We start from the raw sequence: 19,298 nt of genomic DNA, 5'->3' as shown, positions 1-19,298 counted from the left end.
ATGCAAAGAGAGCCAATAAAGGTTTCTATTGCATGACAGGGACTGGAGGAATTTGATGTGGAAGACCATGGGGAGTGGAGCGAGCTGTCGACAGGCGGACATGTCCTTCGGCTGAGAATATCCTCGCCTGGTGCCTCGCACCACGTGCTTGTCTTCAGGTATATTTGTTTGTTTTCTTCTCCTCCCCCTTTCAGTAGTGTCCCTGACGAATAAGTGATCCCTGCACAGACATTCTCATTCAGCCTCCATTCTTGGTAAGCCCCCACATTTCCACTGAGCCCCCACATGCCTGGCAAAGCAGTAATGCCTCTAGGATGGCTGCTGACTTTTTACAAGGGGCCTTGGACAGCCTGCTTCTTGGATTTGACAGTCAGTTGATCCTATGGGGTAATATGTTTTGACTGGTCTTCTGCGATGGGTGCAGTGATATAAGGCTGCCAAGTGCCGGGGAGCTGCACATATATTCCCCGGGGTCTACAAGCGATGGGACAGTGTGTGAGAGGGATTGCATGCACTACGGCGCCTTCGATGTGCCCCACAGCCACAAGCTGACCACGCCGCTGCTTCAAGGTGAGACATATGGGAATCACCTTGACTTGTCCTTGGAGTGTCACAGGGATCACAATTCCGCAATCTCTTCCAGGTTAGGGTAGCGCAATGCATACAAGACACTGAGACCCACCCACATGAACAAAAACAATTGTATTCCTGTGGTCATCAGGTAATCAGGTGCCCTCTAGACGGGGCAGCCTGTCACAGCATGCACAGCAGGGATGTGTAAAAGACAGGTTCACTGATGCAAGTGCAGAAAAATATATATCTCAGCTGAGCTCCAGGGGTTGACGGACAATGCGCTTGTGCGATGCAGGCAGTGTAGTGGATTTGGAGTACTTTCAGCCACATGCGCCGGAGATTGGTGGACGACCAACGCTGCGCATCATCAATGTCCTGCAGGCAAGTCTTTCCTGGCTCCTTTTCCTACTTCAAAGCATATAGTCAGAGCAAAAGCACTAGAATGGCAGCTACTGGCATTTGGGACTTCTTCTGGCGTTTTTGCAGCCCTGCTGACATTATTGTCATGTTGCTGGCCTATGTATTATCACTTTTGCCTTGTCCATTATTGCGCATCATTCACTGCTGTTTACACAGAGCAGCCCGAGTCAGGACACCCATCCAACAAACAAACGGCGGGGTTGCTGAAGCGCACTTGCTTATGATGCTCAGCGCTTGAGGCGGCCTTGTGTTGGCCCCGGCTGGCAGGGGCCGGTAAAAGTGCTGCGAGTGCCCACGGTTGACTGGGTCTTGCTTCTCTCGGGCGAGCTCAGCAAGGGGTAGAAAATCTGGCAGCCTGCAGCTGCAGCTCGCGTCCCCGGACCCACCTTACCTCTGGTAGCAACAGCGCATAACAACAATCTGCCACCGCAGGGGACAGACGGGGAGATGCAGGCGCAGAAAAGGCGGCGGCGGCTGCTGCAAGATACGGGCAGGCGGACGCCCGGGTCGCAGTTTGACACAACTATCATGCAGCAAACAAGCGATGCGACCGCCCCATGCACGCAGAGCATCGAGTGCGACCCGGCCTGGGAGGACGTGGCTCAGGGAGTCGTGTCTGTCTATGCCATCAACACACGCATCAAGGCTCTCGGCCTCTGCACAGGTAAGTCGAAACTAGTGTCGGTCTCCTCAAGAACATGCGCATTGAAGCGCTCGGCCTCTGCACATGTATTTTAAGTGGATTTGAAATTTGAATGGAGCCCGAAAGGGCTTGAGTTTCTTGTGGCGGTCTATGCCATTAACACTCGCATCAAGGCGCTCAGCCTCTGCACACGTGTATTTTCTTTGAAACCTGAATTTAAAGTGTGAAAATGCTGAAAATATGTGAAGTCGTCGTGTCCGTATACGTCATGTACATCTGCATCAGCGCGCTGCAAAGTCGCGCATGCATGCGATCATATTAGCATGTGGAGGGCTCGTCGTGCACAGACCAGCAACCTTTCGATAGTTTGTTTGACGGCAGGATGTTGAGCCGGCAGCCACACAAGCTGGCATCCAAACCTTCAGAAAATCTGCATGCATCCTTGACGTGATGATCCTGGGTGTTTTTGGGCTCAAGGGAGCGAATGCCAGAACAACATTCGTTACAATTGCATTATAAAGTGTTTGAGCAAGGGAATTATTGCAACGTGCAGGGTCCATCGTGAATGCAGCGCTGGGCAGGATCTATCTGCTGACAGCGGACCACTGCTTCACGGACAAGAATGAGATCAGCGATTTTGAATACTGGCTCCTCATCTTCAACTATCAGAGCCCCTGCAACAATGACACCGCGCCCCCCTTTACCCAAGTCGTGCAGGCACGCTTGCTAGCCCGCTCGGCCTGTATGATAAAAGCTCATGGCATTCCTGGATGCTTCAGAATCTGCGTGCATGACAGCCCAGCACCTCTCAGTCAGCTCAGCATCTCAAACCTGCATGCATGCTTGTTGGCTCGAGGTAGATCACTACATTGCTTCTGGTTTTTTAGCGATGTCATCACATCAGGCGGCTTCGCGGAGTATGGTGTCAGAAGCCAAGAAGTTTGAATGTTCCGGCTAATTTCTAATTGGCCCATCTGGATTTGTGCAGGGTGTGAAGCTGCTCTTTTACAACAGTGCTGCCGACGTGCTCTTGCTGGACATGCCAAGCACCATCCCCGACAGGTTCAAGCCATTCTACATGGGTGAGCATGACCTCTCTATTCAGCATATGCCGCTCTGAAATGCATTTGCTGCTTCCTGTCTCTTTCTGGCACTTTTTGTTTTTCTTTATGAGCAGCTGCCTTGCTCGGCAACACCCTTGGATGGCAGCGTATGCAAGATCAGGTCACATCTTGTCTGGGGGTATGTTGTTGCTGCAGGGCAATGACATCACAAATTCTGCTGCAAGCGCACACTATGCTTTCTTGCTTGGGGATTTGACAGGGGCACAAGGATCTCTAAATTTGTTTGTGAGTCCCTTTGTCCTCTTACTTCTGGGATTTCCTGTAAGGAATGTGATTCCTTTGTGCATGTGTGCAGGCTTTGATGCTCAGGATGATGCAGTCCCCACCACTGCCGTGGGAATCCACCATCCCCACGGCAACATCAAGCGCATCTCCTATGTCAACAACTCGTGCGCCTTTCTTTACCAGCTACAAATGACCAACACCAAGGCGTAGGACATTGACAACAGATTGCAGTGGCCATGCACAACATTTCCCTTGCCTGGCAGCTCCCGCAGAAGGTGTATGGTTACTGCTGTGTCTTGTGAGAAAGGCCTCTCGTCCTTTGGGTTGGATGGCGGCTTGATGTGGGTTGTGGGTCCTTTGGGTGGACGACGGAGCTTGACGAACTGGCACAAGGAGGCCTTGCATGGTGTGCTGGATATGACATGTGGCGGCATGTGACGGCATGTGCGCGCACCTGCAGGATCTCCACGCAGTTCACGCCGACGCGGTTCCCTCCCGGAGAGGTGCAGCCGACCACCAGGACCCACTTTGAGGTGCGCCCAATGCCCTCTTACTATTCCACCCTGTGCAGCCAGCCTTTTGAGCACTGCGTGCACTGCTCTTAGTGACCTTTCCCTGTGCGCGAAAACTACCGCGCATGATGCAACGCAAGTGCACTGACGTGTATGTGTTCTGCATTCTTTGGACAAATGCACACAATTGCTTGAATGATCCGCGCACCTTCTGCACCTAACCTCTGGATTCTGCCCCATGACCCGTTACTGCCGGACAACGCCTGCTGTGCCGGGTTGCGCATGGAAGTTTTCCAGTGTCAGATCTCCCGAAGGGCCAGCTCTGAGCAGCTTTGCATGGGTGTGCAGGTGATCTGGACTCAGGGGTCAACCCAGGGTGGATCGTCCGGTAGCCCTCTGATTGACGCCAAAACGCGGCGCATCGTGGGCGTGCTGACTGGCGGCCTCAGCACCTGCGACACCCGCAGCTCACCAGACTATTTTGGCCGCCTTGCCAAGGTGTGATCACCTCCTCAATCCACCTTGACTCACCCATTGGCATGCATACCTTTGGACGCATGTTTACCCACTTGTGGCTCTGCAGCCGCTCAAGTTGTGTTGTTCTTTCACAGCGTGTGCATGCATGCATGAGAAGTACAGGGTGAGGTCAGTCCGAAAATCAGTGGCGCCAGTATTTTTGCTCCTGCCTGTGTACTGTTCTGCAAGTACGGCCCTTTGCAGGCACACAGGGTAAAGCATGTTGGAAAGTGTGGTGCAGCGCTACTTTTCACAAGTTGAGATTGGAAACCGACAATTTGTACCGCTATCCATCAGTTTTGCAGCACAGAAGGTCTTCCTCATGGAACTCTGCAAGGAGCTGCTGGTACGGCACAAAGGAAGAGAGATATTTCCTAGCACAAAAGATGATCGCCTATAATGGCTGCGCAGGCGTGGGACAACGGCCTCAAGCGCTTCCTGTCCAACCAACCGGAGGAGAATGCGCAGAACAAGGCAGACCTGCAGATCCTGGACAACTCATACCGCGCCCAGAACCAGACCATCGTGTACAACTTTCTCGATGGCGATCGCAAGCCGCGCGGCGCGCCAATCGTGAATTTCTTCCCGATCGTTCAGACCTTCTACAACGACACCTGCAACGCCAACGTCACCGTCTAGTGCGTGTTCCCTCCCTCTTTGATTATACCTTAAGAGTCTTACACACCTTGAGAGTCTTACACACCTTGAGAGTCTTACACACCTTGAGAGTCTTACACACCGTGCCACAGATTAGTACTGCTCACAGTGCTGTTACATCACACTCTCCAGTGCTTATTCTGCATGCACAATGTTGCTGTGTTCAATCGGAAAGAGGGTGCGAGGGGACGCTGTTCTCATCTTCTCATCCTCCTACAAGGATTTGCCTCCTCTCATTTGTCAGTGCAAAGCTGTGAGGATCCCTTTCTGCTTGTCATGCATGGATGTCAGCATGCTGCTTCGGTATCCCAGCTGTTTCCCAAACCTGATTGCTCTCTGCAAGCAGGAGCTGGTTTGCGCCGTTGCAAAATCGGGAACTGACAGGAAGATGTTCTGGAGAGGCCATGATAAAAGAAGTAGCAGGATGTCTAGCACTGCATGCCCTGCTCGGTAACCGGAGCATCCCGCTGCAAGCTGTCTTGGGCCTGACCAGTTCTTAAACCTTGCGACTTGCTTGTGCCTGTGCTATCTACTGAACCCTCTCTTTCCTGCCATGCAGCTTGACGGCCCCGCCTACCGATGGTGGAGTGATGACGGTGGACTTTGCGATCAACTCGCTGCCCGGCAACCCGGTCAACGTGACAGATTACATTCACATACAGCCCAACCGCATCACCTTCACATCGCAGAATTACTCATCCGAAGGCACCATCAATGTTGACACAACCAGTGCGCTGCTCTCCTTGCCGACCCTCATGACCATCTCATGCAATTTCAAGTGCCTACTGGCCATGCATTGCGGCTGCATATAGTCCCCATGCCTCGTAAGAAAAAGTGCATAGGTTGGAGGCTTGTGGGGGATTGCGACTGACCCAATGCCCCCACAACCGATCAGCCGGATGCTAAAGATTATCGTGGAGACCCATTATTGAGAACGTGAGCATTCATGCAACACTGGTGCCTGTGTTTCCACGGAGGGCCGGTTCCTATTTTGGGGCAAAGCGCAAAGCTCATTTTGGCGCGGGAATTGGTGCCCACAATTGGCGCGGCGGTTGCCGGCTTGTTTTGGCGCAATATGCAAAGCCCGTTTTGGCGCACTTGGCCGAAGCCTTTTTTGGCACGAAAAATGACGGCCAGTTCTGGCGCATGCAGGGCTGAACGGCACAGCGGGGGGCCGGCTGCTGCGGTACGATCTGGAGGCGACGATGGTGAGCAGCGCGAACGCAGACTTTGTGCAGCTGAGCGTCATGAAGGGCATCGTGGAGGAGAAGAGAGTCAAGTGGTCTGAGTACGCGCCCATCATGGTCAACAAGCTGCCTTTTTACATCAAGGCGGAGGTCGGCGCTCCGGTGAGGCAGCCCCTGTATCCCTATATTTACTTCTCCAAATCTGAAGGATGAGTTTCTCTGCACGCTGTGGATTCCGTTCCACAGATGTATTGCACAGATATATTGCAAGACAGTGTGACATGCATGGGCTCGTAGGCTGCACTAAATCCCTTGTGGACATGCAAAGTATTGTCGTGGTTGGGTTTGTGCTTGCATATTGAACACCCCACGAAAGCTCTTCACACGACACCTACTGTTTAGGGCTTTAGGCACCTAATGGGCTCAGTTTGCACGTGCCGTTGAGCGCTGCCTGCTCTAGCATGCATGTCCCTCTGGTGAGCGCCTTTTTTGAAATTGTATCAGAATTCCGATCTCACGCATGGCTGTGCGCAGATAACGTCGCCGTCGGGCAAGGCGTTGTTCCAGTGGCGGGCGGAGGAGGACGGCTCGGTGGACTTCTACATCTGCGCTCTCAGTTTTGGGCAAAATGCGATTGGGCAGCGCCAGCGAATCGGCGCCACCGTCTCCGTCTACCTCAATGGCACCTTTGTCTGGTGCGCTCGCCTGCAAAATCATACTTATTAGAATAATTAGTAGCTTCAGCATTCTTGCATGCATTTTCAGCCAGCCAAGGCCAGCTGTAGACAAACTTATCTCTGAGACCTATGAGTGTGGTCTGACCGAGTTAAAGCAGGGCCTTCGTAGCACTCCTTGGTGACACCGCTGCTGGGCAGTTGGTCCATTCCTAAGGACTGTGTGAAGCGGCATGCTGTTCAGTCAGTATGGAAGCACAGCATGCTGAGGCTGATGAGCGGGCAAGCCATTTGACATTTCAAGGGTTCAGCTGGGTGCCACACTCTGTGTATTCACTTTTCGTTCTGTTCCCTAGAACCTTCTGAACCAATATCTGCAATTTCTTGCGCCCTAGGACCTCAGATGACTTCTAAATGAGAAAGTTTATCACATGTGTCAAATGTGTTCCACTGCAGGACGCTGTCTCACGACCCTCTGGCGCTGGACCCGAGCTGCATCCACATCGTGGACGCGCAGGTCTTCGCCTACAGTACATACCACGTCGTGGCCAGCGATGACAACGACTTCAACGCTGTGCTGCCGGCCTGGGGCATCCGGGAAGCATATGTCGGCCCTGCCAACACGCTGGCGCAGGTGAGGCACTGTCAAGGGCTCGAATTCGAATGTGTAAGGCATTTGGATTTCAAATTTAAATCTGAGAAGTCTTCTGGGATTGTTTCTGCAACCGTGCAGCTTGCATTGTGCGCGATCTGGTCTGCACAGGGATTGAAGGGTTGCAGCTCCGCTTGCCTTTATAGGGTAGGTGTGGTTGAACTCATGCATGCTGTCTATGCCAGCCATGCCAATGTTTTGCCATAGGGCCGCGCTTTGGGACAGGCCTTCTGATGCCATATGCTTCAGCATGTGCTCATGCTTTGCTCCTGATGAATTCCTTAACTGGCTCTTGACACATATCTCAAGCGGTCACCAACAAGACGCATTGGTTTCCAACCAACAGAATTAGCATCATTCTGGAGGTACATTTCTGTGATCTCATTCGTGATCCATCAACAAGGCGGAGGTACATTTCACATCATTTCTGGGATCTCAAATAAGGATTTCTGCTCTGTCTGCGCAGGCCATCAGGGGCTCCAGTTTCAGGGCGCCGCTGCAGGGCCTCAACGCTCTGGCGCCAAGCGCGGCGGCGAATTTTAGCAGCCGGCTGGTGGCCGCGGCGGCGGCGGGAACGCCGTCAAATGACGGCGCCACGCCCGTGAGCGTGTCCCTTGGACCCTCGTCGGCCCCGGGGGGTTACACCATTTCTGCCACCAAGCAGAACACCACCTCGATACAGGGGCCGCAACTCACAGACCAGGTGCAGCCTCTACCTGCAGGACGCCTTATTTTTGCGGCTGGGTGTTGCTGTGGGCTGTATTTAGATGGTGTAAATAAGGATTTGTTTTCTATGGTTTGAGCTCTTGTAGCACCAGAGTGAGGCGTCGGAAGCAGCCTGTAAGCAGAAGCTGTGGCAAGCCACTGCTTGTTTGTTCCTGGCCCGGTGCGTGCTATGACTGCAAGCAGAGCATGTCTTGTGACAAGGGCTGATATTGTGTCTGCTGCATTTTTCTTGCTCTGCTCTTTTGCACGCACAAACAGAGCATATATCTTAGCAGTGGATCATCAGATGGGTAATACTGTGTTCAATGTGGTGCAGTACAACAACTTCCCGGACACTCCGGCTGCGCCAGGAGCTGACGGGCAGCAGGTGGGCACGCGGGCAGAGACAACGGGCAGCTCTGACGGCGCGCCGGTGCCGGCCGTGCCGCAGCAGCGGACGAGGATATTCGGCTCTGTCCTGAACAAGCTGACTGTCAAGAGCCCCGAGGAAGCAGGTGGGCTCTCACCAAAATCCCCAGCCATATCAATTCCATCTGACCTGATCAATCCCTGTGGCATCTCTTGCAGGCATTGCATAATTATGCCCAAGCTAGTTGGAGTGACCGACGTCACTCTCCCACTACGGCAGGACAGCAGGTTCTGACAGTTCCACATGTGGTTTTTGCAGCTGCAGCGGCCGCACCACCGAGTGGCCAGGTCGCCACAAAGTCCATCAGCATCCCAATCATCAACATCCTGCCATCCGGCGTGGGCCGCAGATAAAAATTGCAAATTTGAGCCACAGCCACCGTTTATTATAGCATCGCGGCGCTGTGTGCTCCTTCTGGGGATGGACCGTGCTGCAGGAGTTATATTCAAGGGACGCAACTTCAAAACAGTGGATCCTAGTAAGTTCAAGAGGGAACGCTGCAAGCTTCCTACTGCAGTGAATATGACGGCAGCACCGTGGCGCCAGAGCATTCCATCATGTAATGTATGCAGCCGACATCCCAAGACCGCCTCACCCTATCGGGGAAATCTTTCTCAATGAAGTTCTTTCCTTTTGTCCTCCTCTCTTTTGAGGAAGCCGAGACACCACAGGGGATATTGCTGTTCTTTCTTGTGCGCTGGTATGCGCTGCATAGTTCCCAGCATAAGGTTGCTAGTGGGGGGCTTGTTTTTGGCCATCTTGAAAATCTTTATTTAATTTTGGGTGAGGGTCCTCTAACTACATTGCCATTTGGAGTATAAATGCAAGATTTGGAGTGAGTCAGGTACCATGACATACTTCTGGCAATCTTTTATCAGTAAAAGAAAAATCTCCCGCAAGATGGAGACAGGAATAGAGTTTCCAGGGGAAAAGATGCAAAAGCTTTGCTGGACCCTAGAGACTTTCAGCTGATGTTGCAGTGCAGATGGTGTTTGAAAGGCTGTCTGTGCAGCCACCTCTGTTGTCGGCTGACTCGTTTTCGCTCAAGTCTTGTCATTTACGTATATACTTATGCCCAATTTTGTCTTTTGGATTCCTGCTCAGACAGGCAAATTTGCCGAGTCAGTGCTGACATGCATACCTATACGTGCCTGCCAGAGTGCACATGTCTTGGAGAAATGTCCTCATGATCACACGTTGAGTTTTCCAGTTTCTGATGACTCGTGATCAAGATAATCAAATGAGTCAGTTATCTTTGATGATTGGCGTGGACGAAGTAGGTGGGATTGAAGAAACCCTGATTGCAGTGATAAGTTAGTTTCATGCATTAGAAGTGGGAGCAGGGCTATACTAAGTGGGCATTGCAATGCTTGGTGGGAACTTCTGAGAAATATTCCTTTACTTTCGGCATCTGTTTGGGTTTAGGACAAAGCTGCCGCGGCCCTTTCTGGCGTCATGCGTGACTTGCTGCTATGGTTTTTGTGTGCAATGCAATGCAAGTCTTGTTACTGATTGAAATATGTCAGTGTTACCATAAAGACTGTAATGTGACCTCAGCGAGAATGGCCAAGCTTGGCTTTATTATGGCATTTAGTCCATTGCATAAGCGCCACATCAAATAATAGAAGGCTGGTCTTGCTGGTGCTGCATCACGTCGCATACAATGTCACATGCAAAGTTGGACAGACAACCACCAGGAAAATCAGCACATGCTCTCGCTGCTGCAGACTTGTCATACAGTATGCGGCAAATGGGTTAATCCCATGCAAGTCTCCTCACAAGCGCTTGAGGGACTTCCTGACATTTTCCGCCATGCGGTGCTTTGGGTCTGTGCCCAGAGGGGGGATCTCAAAGCACTGGCCTGTGATTTTTTCGTACAGCAGAATGTAGCGCCGTGACAACTCCTTCACCAGCTCAGCCGGTGCTTCTGGCAAGACCTGCAACACAGCAAGTGATTCAAGCTGCAGGATATCAGAATATCAGTATGTGGCGAGGCACCGAAATTGCCATGCATGTTCATGCATCCGTGTTGAGCCTTCAAGGCAAAGCAACACATACTGTATAGTACACAATTTGGGGCCAACTGATGGCTGCCATCTCGATGCATGGTGACATGCAGACAGATATGACACATGGAAATAAGTTCATGGTGGATCCCAGATCGCATCGAGTCACTTTCGCCTCTGCCTCTTATTTGCAGATTGAGTATGCAATGCCCTTAATAGACCAGCACGGCAATTGAACACAATGTCTGACTCTAAGAGCAGTGCAATCACCTTGTCGTTGTAAGGATCGCAGTTTTCCCGGAACCACAGCCGCAGGAATTCCTTGTCAATGTTCTGTGGCTCCTCGCCCGCTGCATGCCTCGCCTCATAGGTGTCAGCCAACCAGTACCTGCACACAGCAACACCACATTCATCAGTGAAATTGTCATTTCCGTTTGCATCAATCACCATCCTTCAAACATCTCAACACTAATCGCCACATCTTCCAAACTCCACCTTTTGTTTGCGATCTGTTTGCGCCGATCATTCCCCTATCAAGTGAATCGCCTGTCACAGCCCTCTCTGTACAAACATGCAGCCAGCAAGGCTACTGAAAGCTCAGTTGGGTGAAGCACAAAGTCGGACCTTATTTTCACCCAACATATTTTCATTTCATCAAGGGTTATGATGCCCACCTGCTGGAGTCTGGGGTGTGGATTTCGTCCACAAGGCGGATGGTGCCAGAGGCATCCTTGCCAAACTCATACTTGGTGTCCACCAGCAGCAGCCCCCTCTTGGCCGCCTCCTCCTGCCCAAACTCAAAGAGCGCCAGCGCAGTGTTGCTCACCTGCAACGCGCGCCAGCTTGTGTTCGAATTCAAGTTTCTATAAAAGTTTATATTTTGAACTCAATTTCAAAAAGATTCCAGTTTGACCATTTTCAAGCGTCTGCATTTTTCATGTATCAAAACATGCTCTTTAGTGCAGGTCAAGACATTTCTTGGGGTGCCAGACTGTCCCACTGGTCATTGTGATGCATCATGCACAGCTTTCTGACCTCAAAGGACCTCACACAGCTTCCGCAGAGACCCCATGCTTGCTCACTTTGTGCAGTAATCATTTATTTAGATGCTGAGAAAGGTGTTGTCTTGGTTCCGCACCGTGTCCCAGTCTTCCTGAGACATGAGCCCCTGCACCACGATCTCTGCCGGGCTGATGGGCACGTCGTGGTCTGCCGCCTTAGTCGTGGGCGTCACCACATTCACCGCCAGCCTGAGCACATAAATAAAATGCTTGCATACAAGTATCTTCCAAGCAGCTAATCAAAAAGTCAGGTTTGATCTGTCTGCCTGTTCTGCCGTCTGCCATATGGCTGACTGAGCTATGCTGAAATTGTGATCTGATGGCCGCCATGATAGAGATTTGAGAAGGTGCAGGTTCATGGCAGAGGCAGAGAGGTCCTAGCCTTGACAGAGGCATTTCAAGTGAAGGCATCTTTTGCAGAGGGAATGTGCAGCATGTGCGCACCTGTCGTTCTTCTTCAGGCCATCAGGAAAGGTGTTGCCGCAGTATTCGCGTTCTCCTGCCTTGTAGTGCGTCCACAAGGATGTGTCAGTGCTGCCTGCATCAACCACTCACAAACCATCACTGCCAAGCCAGCAGAATACAAAACAGGAGACCAGCAAAGGACGGATGCAGCTTCACCAAGAAGCCAGAGGCTTGAAATTTCAATCGATACAAGCAAACTTGAAGTACAGTGCATGCGCAGGCGCATCCCATTTGTGCCTGTGCGACAGTAGGGCAAAACACCCCATGCGTGAAAAGATGCTCCAAATTTGATCTTAGTCAGCCTAGGTGAGGTCCTCCGGCATCAACGAAGACAGCCTCTTCCAACATTTGCATTACGGCAGTACAAGAGCGGTCCCAAGGGGATCAGCGACTGACCAGTGAGGAAGCCTCGGACGACGAATTCGACTGTGAAGACAGTGCAGCGCTGCATGATGGAGACATTGGGGTCAGGCACGTCCAGCAGAGCGTTGGCTGCCAGATGCTGTGTCTGCTGCATCCACCAAGCACTCGTCAGGTTGAGCACCTGCCCCTGCGCACCACAGAGACACTTCTGCTTGTTCGAGGTTGACGATACAGCATTGCTTAGTGACTACTTGCATTGTTATACAAGTTCAGCGGCATATCGCTCCGGGAATCAGCCTCAGCATCCTTTGCCCCTGGGTATCTGATATCCACAACTCCCAACCGGTGACTGAACAGCCATGAATCCTGTTTGTGCAGGATATGTTGGGAACAAAGAGTTTAAGAGTGTCAGGGTGTGAGGTTCCCAGGGGCACATGATGCTGACACTAGTCCCCAGAGAGACATGCAGCTGAGCCTCGGAAAGGGTAGAGCCCCAACAACTGAGGTCAAAAAGATGATGAAGCAGTGATCATGGCTGCCTCAAGTGTGGCAGCAACACATCAGTTGATGAAAGAACGAGCGAGGTGTTTGCTGAGATAGGGAGAGAGGCACCGCCCAGGCACGTGATACCACATGCTAAGCGCAGAACTATCATGCAGCGCATGAAGGAGCTTCTGATACCGGCAGATCTTGGCAGGGCACCAAGGTAGGCATGTTGCAACAAACACGAGCCAATTGCAGACTTCTTAAATTTGGTCATCCTCATTTTGGTCAGGGCAACAATGTGTGTCATGTGATGATGCATGCATGCATGTGCGCATGCAGGTGTGTGGTAAAGGGCAGGGGGTTTTATCAGATGGAGCACCTTGAAGGGGATGGAGGCCAGCAGGCGATCAAATGCAGACTGGCGGTCGGTGGTAACAATGACAAGCTTGTCACTGTCAGCCACTCCGTAGGTATCCCGCACTTTGCCCTGCATATCCACAGCATGCAAGGTCTCATGCTGTCTCACACAACTTTCTGAACGCGATGCATTAATGACCCCCTGCATTGAATGGTGGGGCTGTGTCATACCACGGTGCGGTCAGTCACATTGTCAAGCCGGCTATCCAAGTCAGTCTCCTGTATGCAGGCATGCATTGCCTCCTGGATGGCTGCATCTGTGCTTGGATCCAAGCCTTCCACGCTTTCTATCCTGGCAAAATGCACAGGCACTTCAGCCCTGGCCTGTGTTCTCGCCTCCTCAGGGATGGATGCGCAACTTCATGATAAGCTGTAGCATTTCATGAAGGACCGAAAAGACACCTGGTTCCACCGAGTGATGCGCAACAGGCCATCAACGGATGACTGCTCCTGGATTTACTGTGCCAGGCTGCAAGACTGTTGCTGTAATTACAATGTGTGCGAGACGTCGAAAGATTTGCTCTACACAAAGCTCTCCTGTCAAAGTGGCCGCACGCTGGCGACAGGACGTTCAGACTGGTAGACTCCATCTAGTCTTTGTGAATTTGAGAGGGCGCCACTCAAACAACAGTCTCATCATTCATCAGGACGGCTGGCTTGAAAGTTAGTTATTGTGTTGAATTAGATTTCTTGAATGTCAATCTCTCTGAATTGCTTATTGGGAATAAAGCAAGCCCATCAAACTTATTTTCTATTTGTTCCTGCCACCTAGACAAGCGCCTGCAAATTAGCGCAACAGATACCAATTGATTCCTGAAAGGGACTTGATTACTCGCATCCTATGAGAACATTCCTTTTGCCAAGGGGTGATGGCCATCAGATGGGGCCGGCACATCGCTTCTAGATTTGGCTCATGGCTTTGCTTCGTCCAGCAAGTGCCGATCGTTCATTGTGATCGATCGATCGATATCGTGACCGCCTCCTCTTGTCTGTTCTTTGGTGAGTTGCAGCGCATTTTGTCCCTCGTACTTTCAGCTGAAGTGGCTCCCTCTTTTCAGGCCAAAACACACTACGTTGTCGGTTAGGCAAAAATGTCTCATTCAAAGGTGCGAGCTCGAGCGGCTGCCAGTACAATAGTGGTTAACATTTCAGTCCGCGCTGAGCAGACAATGATGCTCCCATCGCAGACGGTATAACAGCAAGTGTGCCCAATTATAAAGATGGTATACAAGGATTCACGCGCATATGCTTGTACACAGAGGACGGCATCAATCTGTTCATTATACACTGCACGTCGCGGCCGGCCTGAGGCCTGGCGCCAGTCTGAGGCAGATTATTAAGTCTCATTTAATCAGTTTTGGGAAGTCTTCGAGGCAGAGGCCTCCCTGGTGCAGGAGGCATATGACAGCGCCAGGGAGTAGACCAGCAGGTGCAGCAACACAGCATATCCGATGACCAGCCACTTGCGGTAGCGCAGGCACCAGCCCAGCATCCCTGGCAGCGAACTCATGACCCCTGCAACCATCAACTTGTTAAAAAATCCACTGTACCCAAAGCTGCCGGCTTGACCTGCTGAACATGAAAGCACCTGGTAAGAAAGGCAGGATGCCAAGACAAGCTTGCCTTGGTCATGCAAGGCTTTCAGTAATGACCATCTCTTTCCAAGCATGAACACTTGACAACTGCAAATCAGCACCTTTCACTGACTAAGAACATGCAAAGAAATGCAGCCATAGGGCTGGAACCAGTCTAAATGAAGTTCTGGAGTATGTGAAGTCGCCTGTGGATTGGTGGTAATTCTAAAAAGGGGCAAGGCGGAGATCGTGCCTGTAGGATCTTGCAGGGCATCTTCTGGCTGGGCGGCTGCAGCGGTGTTCCCTCTCAGCGCTCTGCTGGGTGATGTGCTGGAGCGAGTCAGCATTGCAACCTGCCAGCTCAGATCGCGATTGGTCTTCTCCAACGCAGCCACCCGTGCTTGCTGCATTCAGTAATTTAAATTTAAGATTCAACTGAAGGCCTACCGTACAGGGATTTTATATGCTCGCTCTGCCTGAGGCGCTCGCTGCGCAGGACTGCAGATCCAGATATTGGGACCTAAGTGTGGGACAGGAAGTGCATGCATGGCATCAGGAAACATTTGATGTTTCTCCGGGATGCACACCTGTATGCTTGTCGCTGCCGCAACCCGTTTGTCTGCACCTTCAGCCTTGGCTCGGAGCTCACCATTTTCTCTGAGGAGCAAGTTCACTTCGGCAGCGCTGCAACTGCCTGGTGACTTAGCAGAAGATGCCTGCTTTCTGCTGCGAGCTGTGAAGTCCTCGTCATCCCCTGTTCCCCAACAATGAATTCAGCTTATTACTTATCAAATTGGTCAAGGCTGTCCTTGCTACAATTCCTTCAGATCCTCTTCCACAACCAGAACCCTTTGCTAAGACCTGGATCTCTGCAGCCTTTGCAGTGAGGTACCCGGGTGCATTAGCCAAGGCATGAGTAATACTCACCAATGTCAATGATGACAGCACCAGCATCCACGCCGCCGCTGTGATACTTTCCGCCATTGTCCTTCGCCCCGTCATGCGCTGAGCTAGCGATGCCGTTCTCTTGGGCTTGCGCGCCAACTCGCTGCCTCAACTGCTGCGCAGCTTCCTCCGCAGCCGCAGCGCGCGCCTCCGCCTTCTCGGCAGCTTCCTGCGCGGCAGCGCGCAGAGCGTGCGCACTACTCAGCGCTGACTCAGCCGCGGCCACGCGCTCCTCGGCTTTGGCAAGCCTCTCCTGCGTCGAAGCGTCGCTGCACTCTCTGCTGCTCTGCAGCCGGTATTCCAACTCCTTAAGCGCCTGCAGGAGCAGAAGTGAGCGCTTAAATACAGACAAGGTTCAGTGTGCCATTTCCATCCCAAAGGTTTCTGCAGAAAAATCGATGACAATATACATCTGCACTCAGAATAGACCTTGTGGGCCGCCTGGCATTGCTGCTCTGCACTGCGGGCATGTTCCTCGGCAGTGTGGGCACGAGCAGCCTCCTGCTCAGTGGCAGCTGCCTGCTCCTCTGCAGCTGCCTGCGCCTGGGCGGCAGCTTCCCTTGCCGCCGCCACCTCCCTCTGTGCCGCCTCTTGAGCCTGCTCTGCTGCCCTCAGCGCCTGTCTCACATATTTCGACTCAATCAAAGCTGTGGAACTTACTCTGAGCATAACAAGCTTGCTAGTTCTTCACTGACCTGCACAATTAAATTTTTTTTTCACTTGGCATTGACTGCACAAAAGGGATTGCTGAAGACCACTTAGATGGGAACACAGAAAAGCCCACAGAAAAGCCGGATGTGCGAGAATGTTTAGTACGCAGATTGTTCCAGGATTGAGCGAAACCAATACAAGACCTTTCAAAGAACATCTGCACCACACCTGCCGCAAGTGTTCTGCTGTCATCTCAGCCTGATCGGTGCGCTCGCGCAGGGTGGCCTCCTTCTTGGAGAAGCTCACATGAACCATGCCGAACCGCTGATTCCTCGCCTCGCTCTCCTCTCTGCACATCACAATTTAGCACACAATCACCACTCACCACTCGCGCATGGGGCAACTTCATCTGCACACCCCTTCCTGCAAGCTACAAGCACTAATATATCCCAAAGCATCAATTGGTCCAAGAAGCTGTGCTCAGAGTACAGCGCTAGTGCGAGTCGGTGTGCGCACCTCAGCCGCTTCATTTCTTCCTCGGCTGCATCTGCGCGCGCGGCGGCTGCCGCAACCTGCGCTTCCACTTCAGCCTCCCTGGCCTGCACAGCTCGTATGGCCTCCTCCACCTGTTGCTTCTCCATCCTATGCCCACATGCAGAAAAAACATTTCAGGTGTGAGCTTGAGAAAAGAAGAAGATATGGGCTGTCTATCAATCCTTTTGTAGACCCATCCTTGTGGGATGAATTTCTAATGAATCTCTTGGGAATTGCGGGCATGCCCTGAGGAATTCCAAGGCGGCATTGCTTGCCCTGCGGATCCCTAGCAGATGCTGCCTCCTCTCAAAATCATATACTGGTATACGCACATGTTTGAAAGCCAGGCATTGTGATGACAATATGGTACCTGGCTGAGGCGAGCTCAGCTTCTGCAGCTGCTCGAAGCTCCGCAGCCGCCTTCTCAGCAGCTGCCAGTGCCTCCCTGGCATCCCCTTCTGATGAAGCTTCCCTTGCTGCCTGGGCCTCCACCAATTGCCTCTCCAAATCCTTCACCTATTACATCATTTGCTCATTATCTCTGCCAGAATTAGGTGTACCTTCGATTTTGCAAGGACTGGAGCCTGAAGGTTCTATGCAACAAGGACAAAATGGTCAGCTAGGAACTCATGCAGGGGCTCAAGGGCACAGTGCTTCGAGGCGCCAGCAGAATTTGTTGCCGCACCTGGCGCAGCTTCCCATCAGCTTCAGCTGCAGCTTCCCGCAGCTTCTGGCACAGCGCATCGTGTTGCTCCTGCAGCGTCTGCAGCTGCTCCTCAGACGCTGTAGCACGTGCCTACACAAAAGCTTGTACTTCTTCAATGAAAGATCACAGCTCAAAAAGAACTTGCCAATGCACAGCTCGGCTGACGAGACCTGGTCTTGGCTTGAACTTTGAAGGCCAGATTGAGCAGGCCTTCAAGCCAATGCAAGATTCGCATATTTTTGCTTAAGAATACACGTCTGACAACAGTTGCAGGACCCCATGCAGAAGCTTTACATTCGATTTGCATGCTCTGGGCATCAGTGCACCTGCGCATTGTCCGCCGCGGAGAGGCGGCCTTCGAGCTCTGCCACCTGTCGCCTGAGGGAGGCAGCCTCGTTGCTGCGCGCCTCGGCATCAGCATGCGCGGCCGCCTCTGCCGCTGCCGTCGCTTTGATGCGCTCGGCTGCAGCCTGTGCACAAGGTGTGATTGTTGTGAGACCAGAGTAACACTGTGAGAGTCACACAGAAGTGGATCAAGCCTTCTTGGCGCCGCAATAATAGATGCCTTTCAGGATTGTGCACGCTTCATTGGCCAGTGCTCTCACCCAGGACAGGGTGTGCAAGGGGAAGGCATGGCAGGCTTTTATGCACCTGCAGGGCCTCATTCATGACCTCGGCTTCCTGTCTGAGCTCGGCGACAAGGCTCTCAGCTTCCTGTGCGCGGACTGTGGCCTTTTGCAGGGCTTCGCTGGTATCCTGTGTTGGTAAGGCCTGCTGCGAGGCAGCAGCCTGCAGCATGTCTATCTGCTGCCGCAGCGCCTCTTCCGCTGCCTGATGTTTCAATTCGGTTGCGCGCACATTTTCTGCGCTTTCTGCTTGCACTTGCTTTAGCTTCTCGTCCAGAGCGGCTGCCCTGGCGCAAGCGGCCTGCAGCTCACTGCTCAAGTCCCCATCCTGCTCATGGAGTGCAGCTGTGGAGCTCTGCACTTCTGTGAGCTGTTCTTGTGCATTGGCCAGCTCCTTTGCGAGATCGCTCAGGTCACCCACAGCCTTCTTTTTCTCTGCATCTATCGTCTTGCCCTTGCGCACAGCGTTGTGAAGCTTTGCTCTGACTGCCTCTGTCTCTGCCTTTGCAGCACTCAACGCCTCTCTCAGTGAGTCAAGGTCGGTCGCACCATCCACGCTGCTTATTCCGCTATCTGACATTGTTGGCTCTCTATCAGACAGATCCTCAATGGAGACAAATACTAATGCCCTGATGTCAGCAGACCCCGGTCTCCCATCAAGGCAAATCCTTCGATGTGGCTAGAAAACGATTGTAGTCAAACAGCACGCAGATATTGAAGGCCGTGTTCACGCCCTGCAAGTGGTTGAAACCTCTGAAGGGTATAACTTGGACATCACCAATGCTTCATTTGTTGTTCTGAAATAGCTTGTTACGAAAAGATTGGCATTCACGCATCGCAGCTAACACTGTGCAGAATCCAATATTACAGTGTGTTCTTTATGTTAATAATCTCCACATCGTCAACCCACACGCTTGAATTGCATCGGGAAGAAGATCCCTCACTCACGCATGCATGCAAAAGTGACGTCACCTCAACTCTATCGGAGGGAGAAGAGAAGGCACGACCGTTGGTTGAAATATGCCGACAAAAGTGTTCCAAAATTAATGTAAAGAAGAGGCCTGCTCGATGCTCTAATTATGTGCGCTGATAGTGGTTTTCGTGCTGTTTGATACTCGTTCATCTAGCTAACCAGGCTCCACAAAA

At 52.1% G+C, this 19,298-nt stretch overlaps 3 protein-coding genes across 3 annotated transcripts; 2 read left to right on the top strand and 1 right to left on the bottom strand.

Moving 5' to 3' along the window:
- Positions 1-509: 509 nt before the first annotated feature.
- On the top strand, positions 510-8,671 carry COCSUDRAFT_48525 (trypsin-like serine protease; the record flags this gene model as incomplete). Its single annotated transcript, XM_005644965.1, has 16 exons — positions 510-570; positions 869-945; positions 1,426-1,657; positions 2,190-2,344; positions 2,625-2,718; positions 3,056-3,149; positions 3,446-3,518; positions 3,846-3,995; positions 4,425-4,651; positions 5,230-5,399; positions 5,823-6,019; positions 6,392-6,552; positions 6,988-7,165; positions 7,650-7,886; positions 8,226-8,403; positions 8,577-8,671. 16 exons carry the CDS (start codon positions 510-512, stop codon positions 8,669-8,671), a joined length of 2,379 nt encoding a protein of 792 aa, XP_005645022.1.
- Positions 8,672-9,102: 431 nt separating this feature from the next.
- Positions 9,103-9,879, top strand: COCSUDRAFT_33983 (hypothetical protein). The gene has a single exon (XM_005644964.1). It carries the CDS (start codon positions 9,390-9,392, stop codon positions 9,543-9,545), a length of 156 nt encoding a protein of 51 aa, XP_005645021.1. The 5' UTR covers positions 9,103-9,389; the 3' UTR covers positions 9,546-9,879.
- A 214-nt stretch (positions 9,880-10,093) lies between these two features.
- On the bottom strand, positions 10,094-15,100 carry COCSUDRAFT_37771 (hypothetical protein; the record flags this gene model as incomplete). The annotated part of the gene is made up of 8 exons (XM_005644963.1): positions 10,094-10,255; positions 10,595-10,712; positions 10,999-11,150; positions 11,463-11,574; positions 11,830-11,923; positions 12,247-12,400; positions 13,079-13,186; positions 14,978-15,100. The coding sequence occupies 8 exons, from the start codon at positions 15,098-15,100 to the stop codon at positions 10,094-10,096; spliced, it is 1,023 nt and encodes a 340-aa protein (XP_005645020.1).
- Positions 15,101-19,298: the final 4,198 nt, after the last annotated feature.

This window comes from Coccomyxa subellipsoidea (genome assembly GCF_000258705.1).
Source record: "Coccomyxa subellipsoidea C-169, whole genome shotgun sequence".
Lineage (NCBI taxonomy): Eukaryota > Viridiplantae > Chlorophyta > Trebouxiophyceae > Coccomyxaceae > Coccomyxa > Coccomyxa subellipsoidea.
This window is presented reverse-complemented; position numbering and strand designations above follow the sequence as displayed.

Excerpts from the sequence above, each read along its gene's own strand:
- COCSUDRAFT_33983 (XM_005644964.1), top strand. The coding sequence starts at position 9,390 with ATGCCCAATTTTGTCTTTTGGATTCCTGCTCAGACAGGCAAATTTGCC.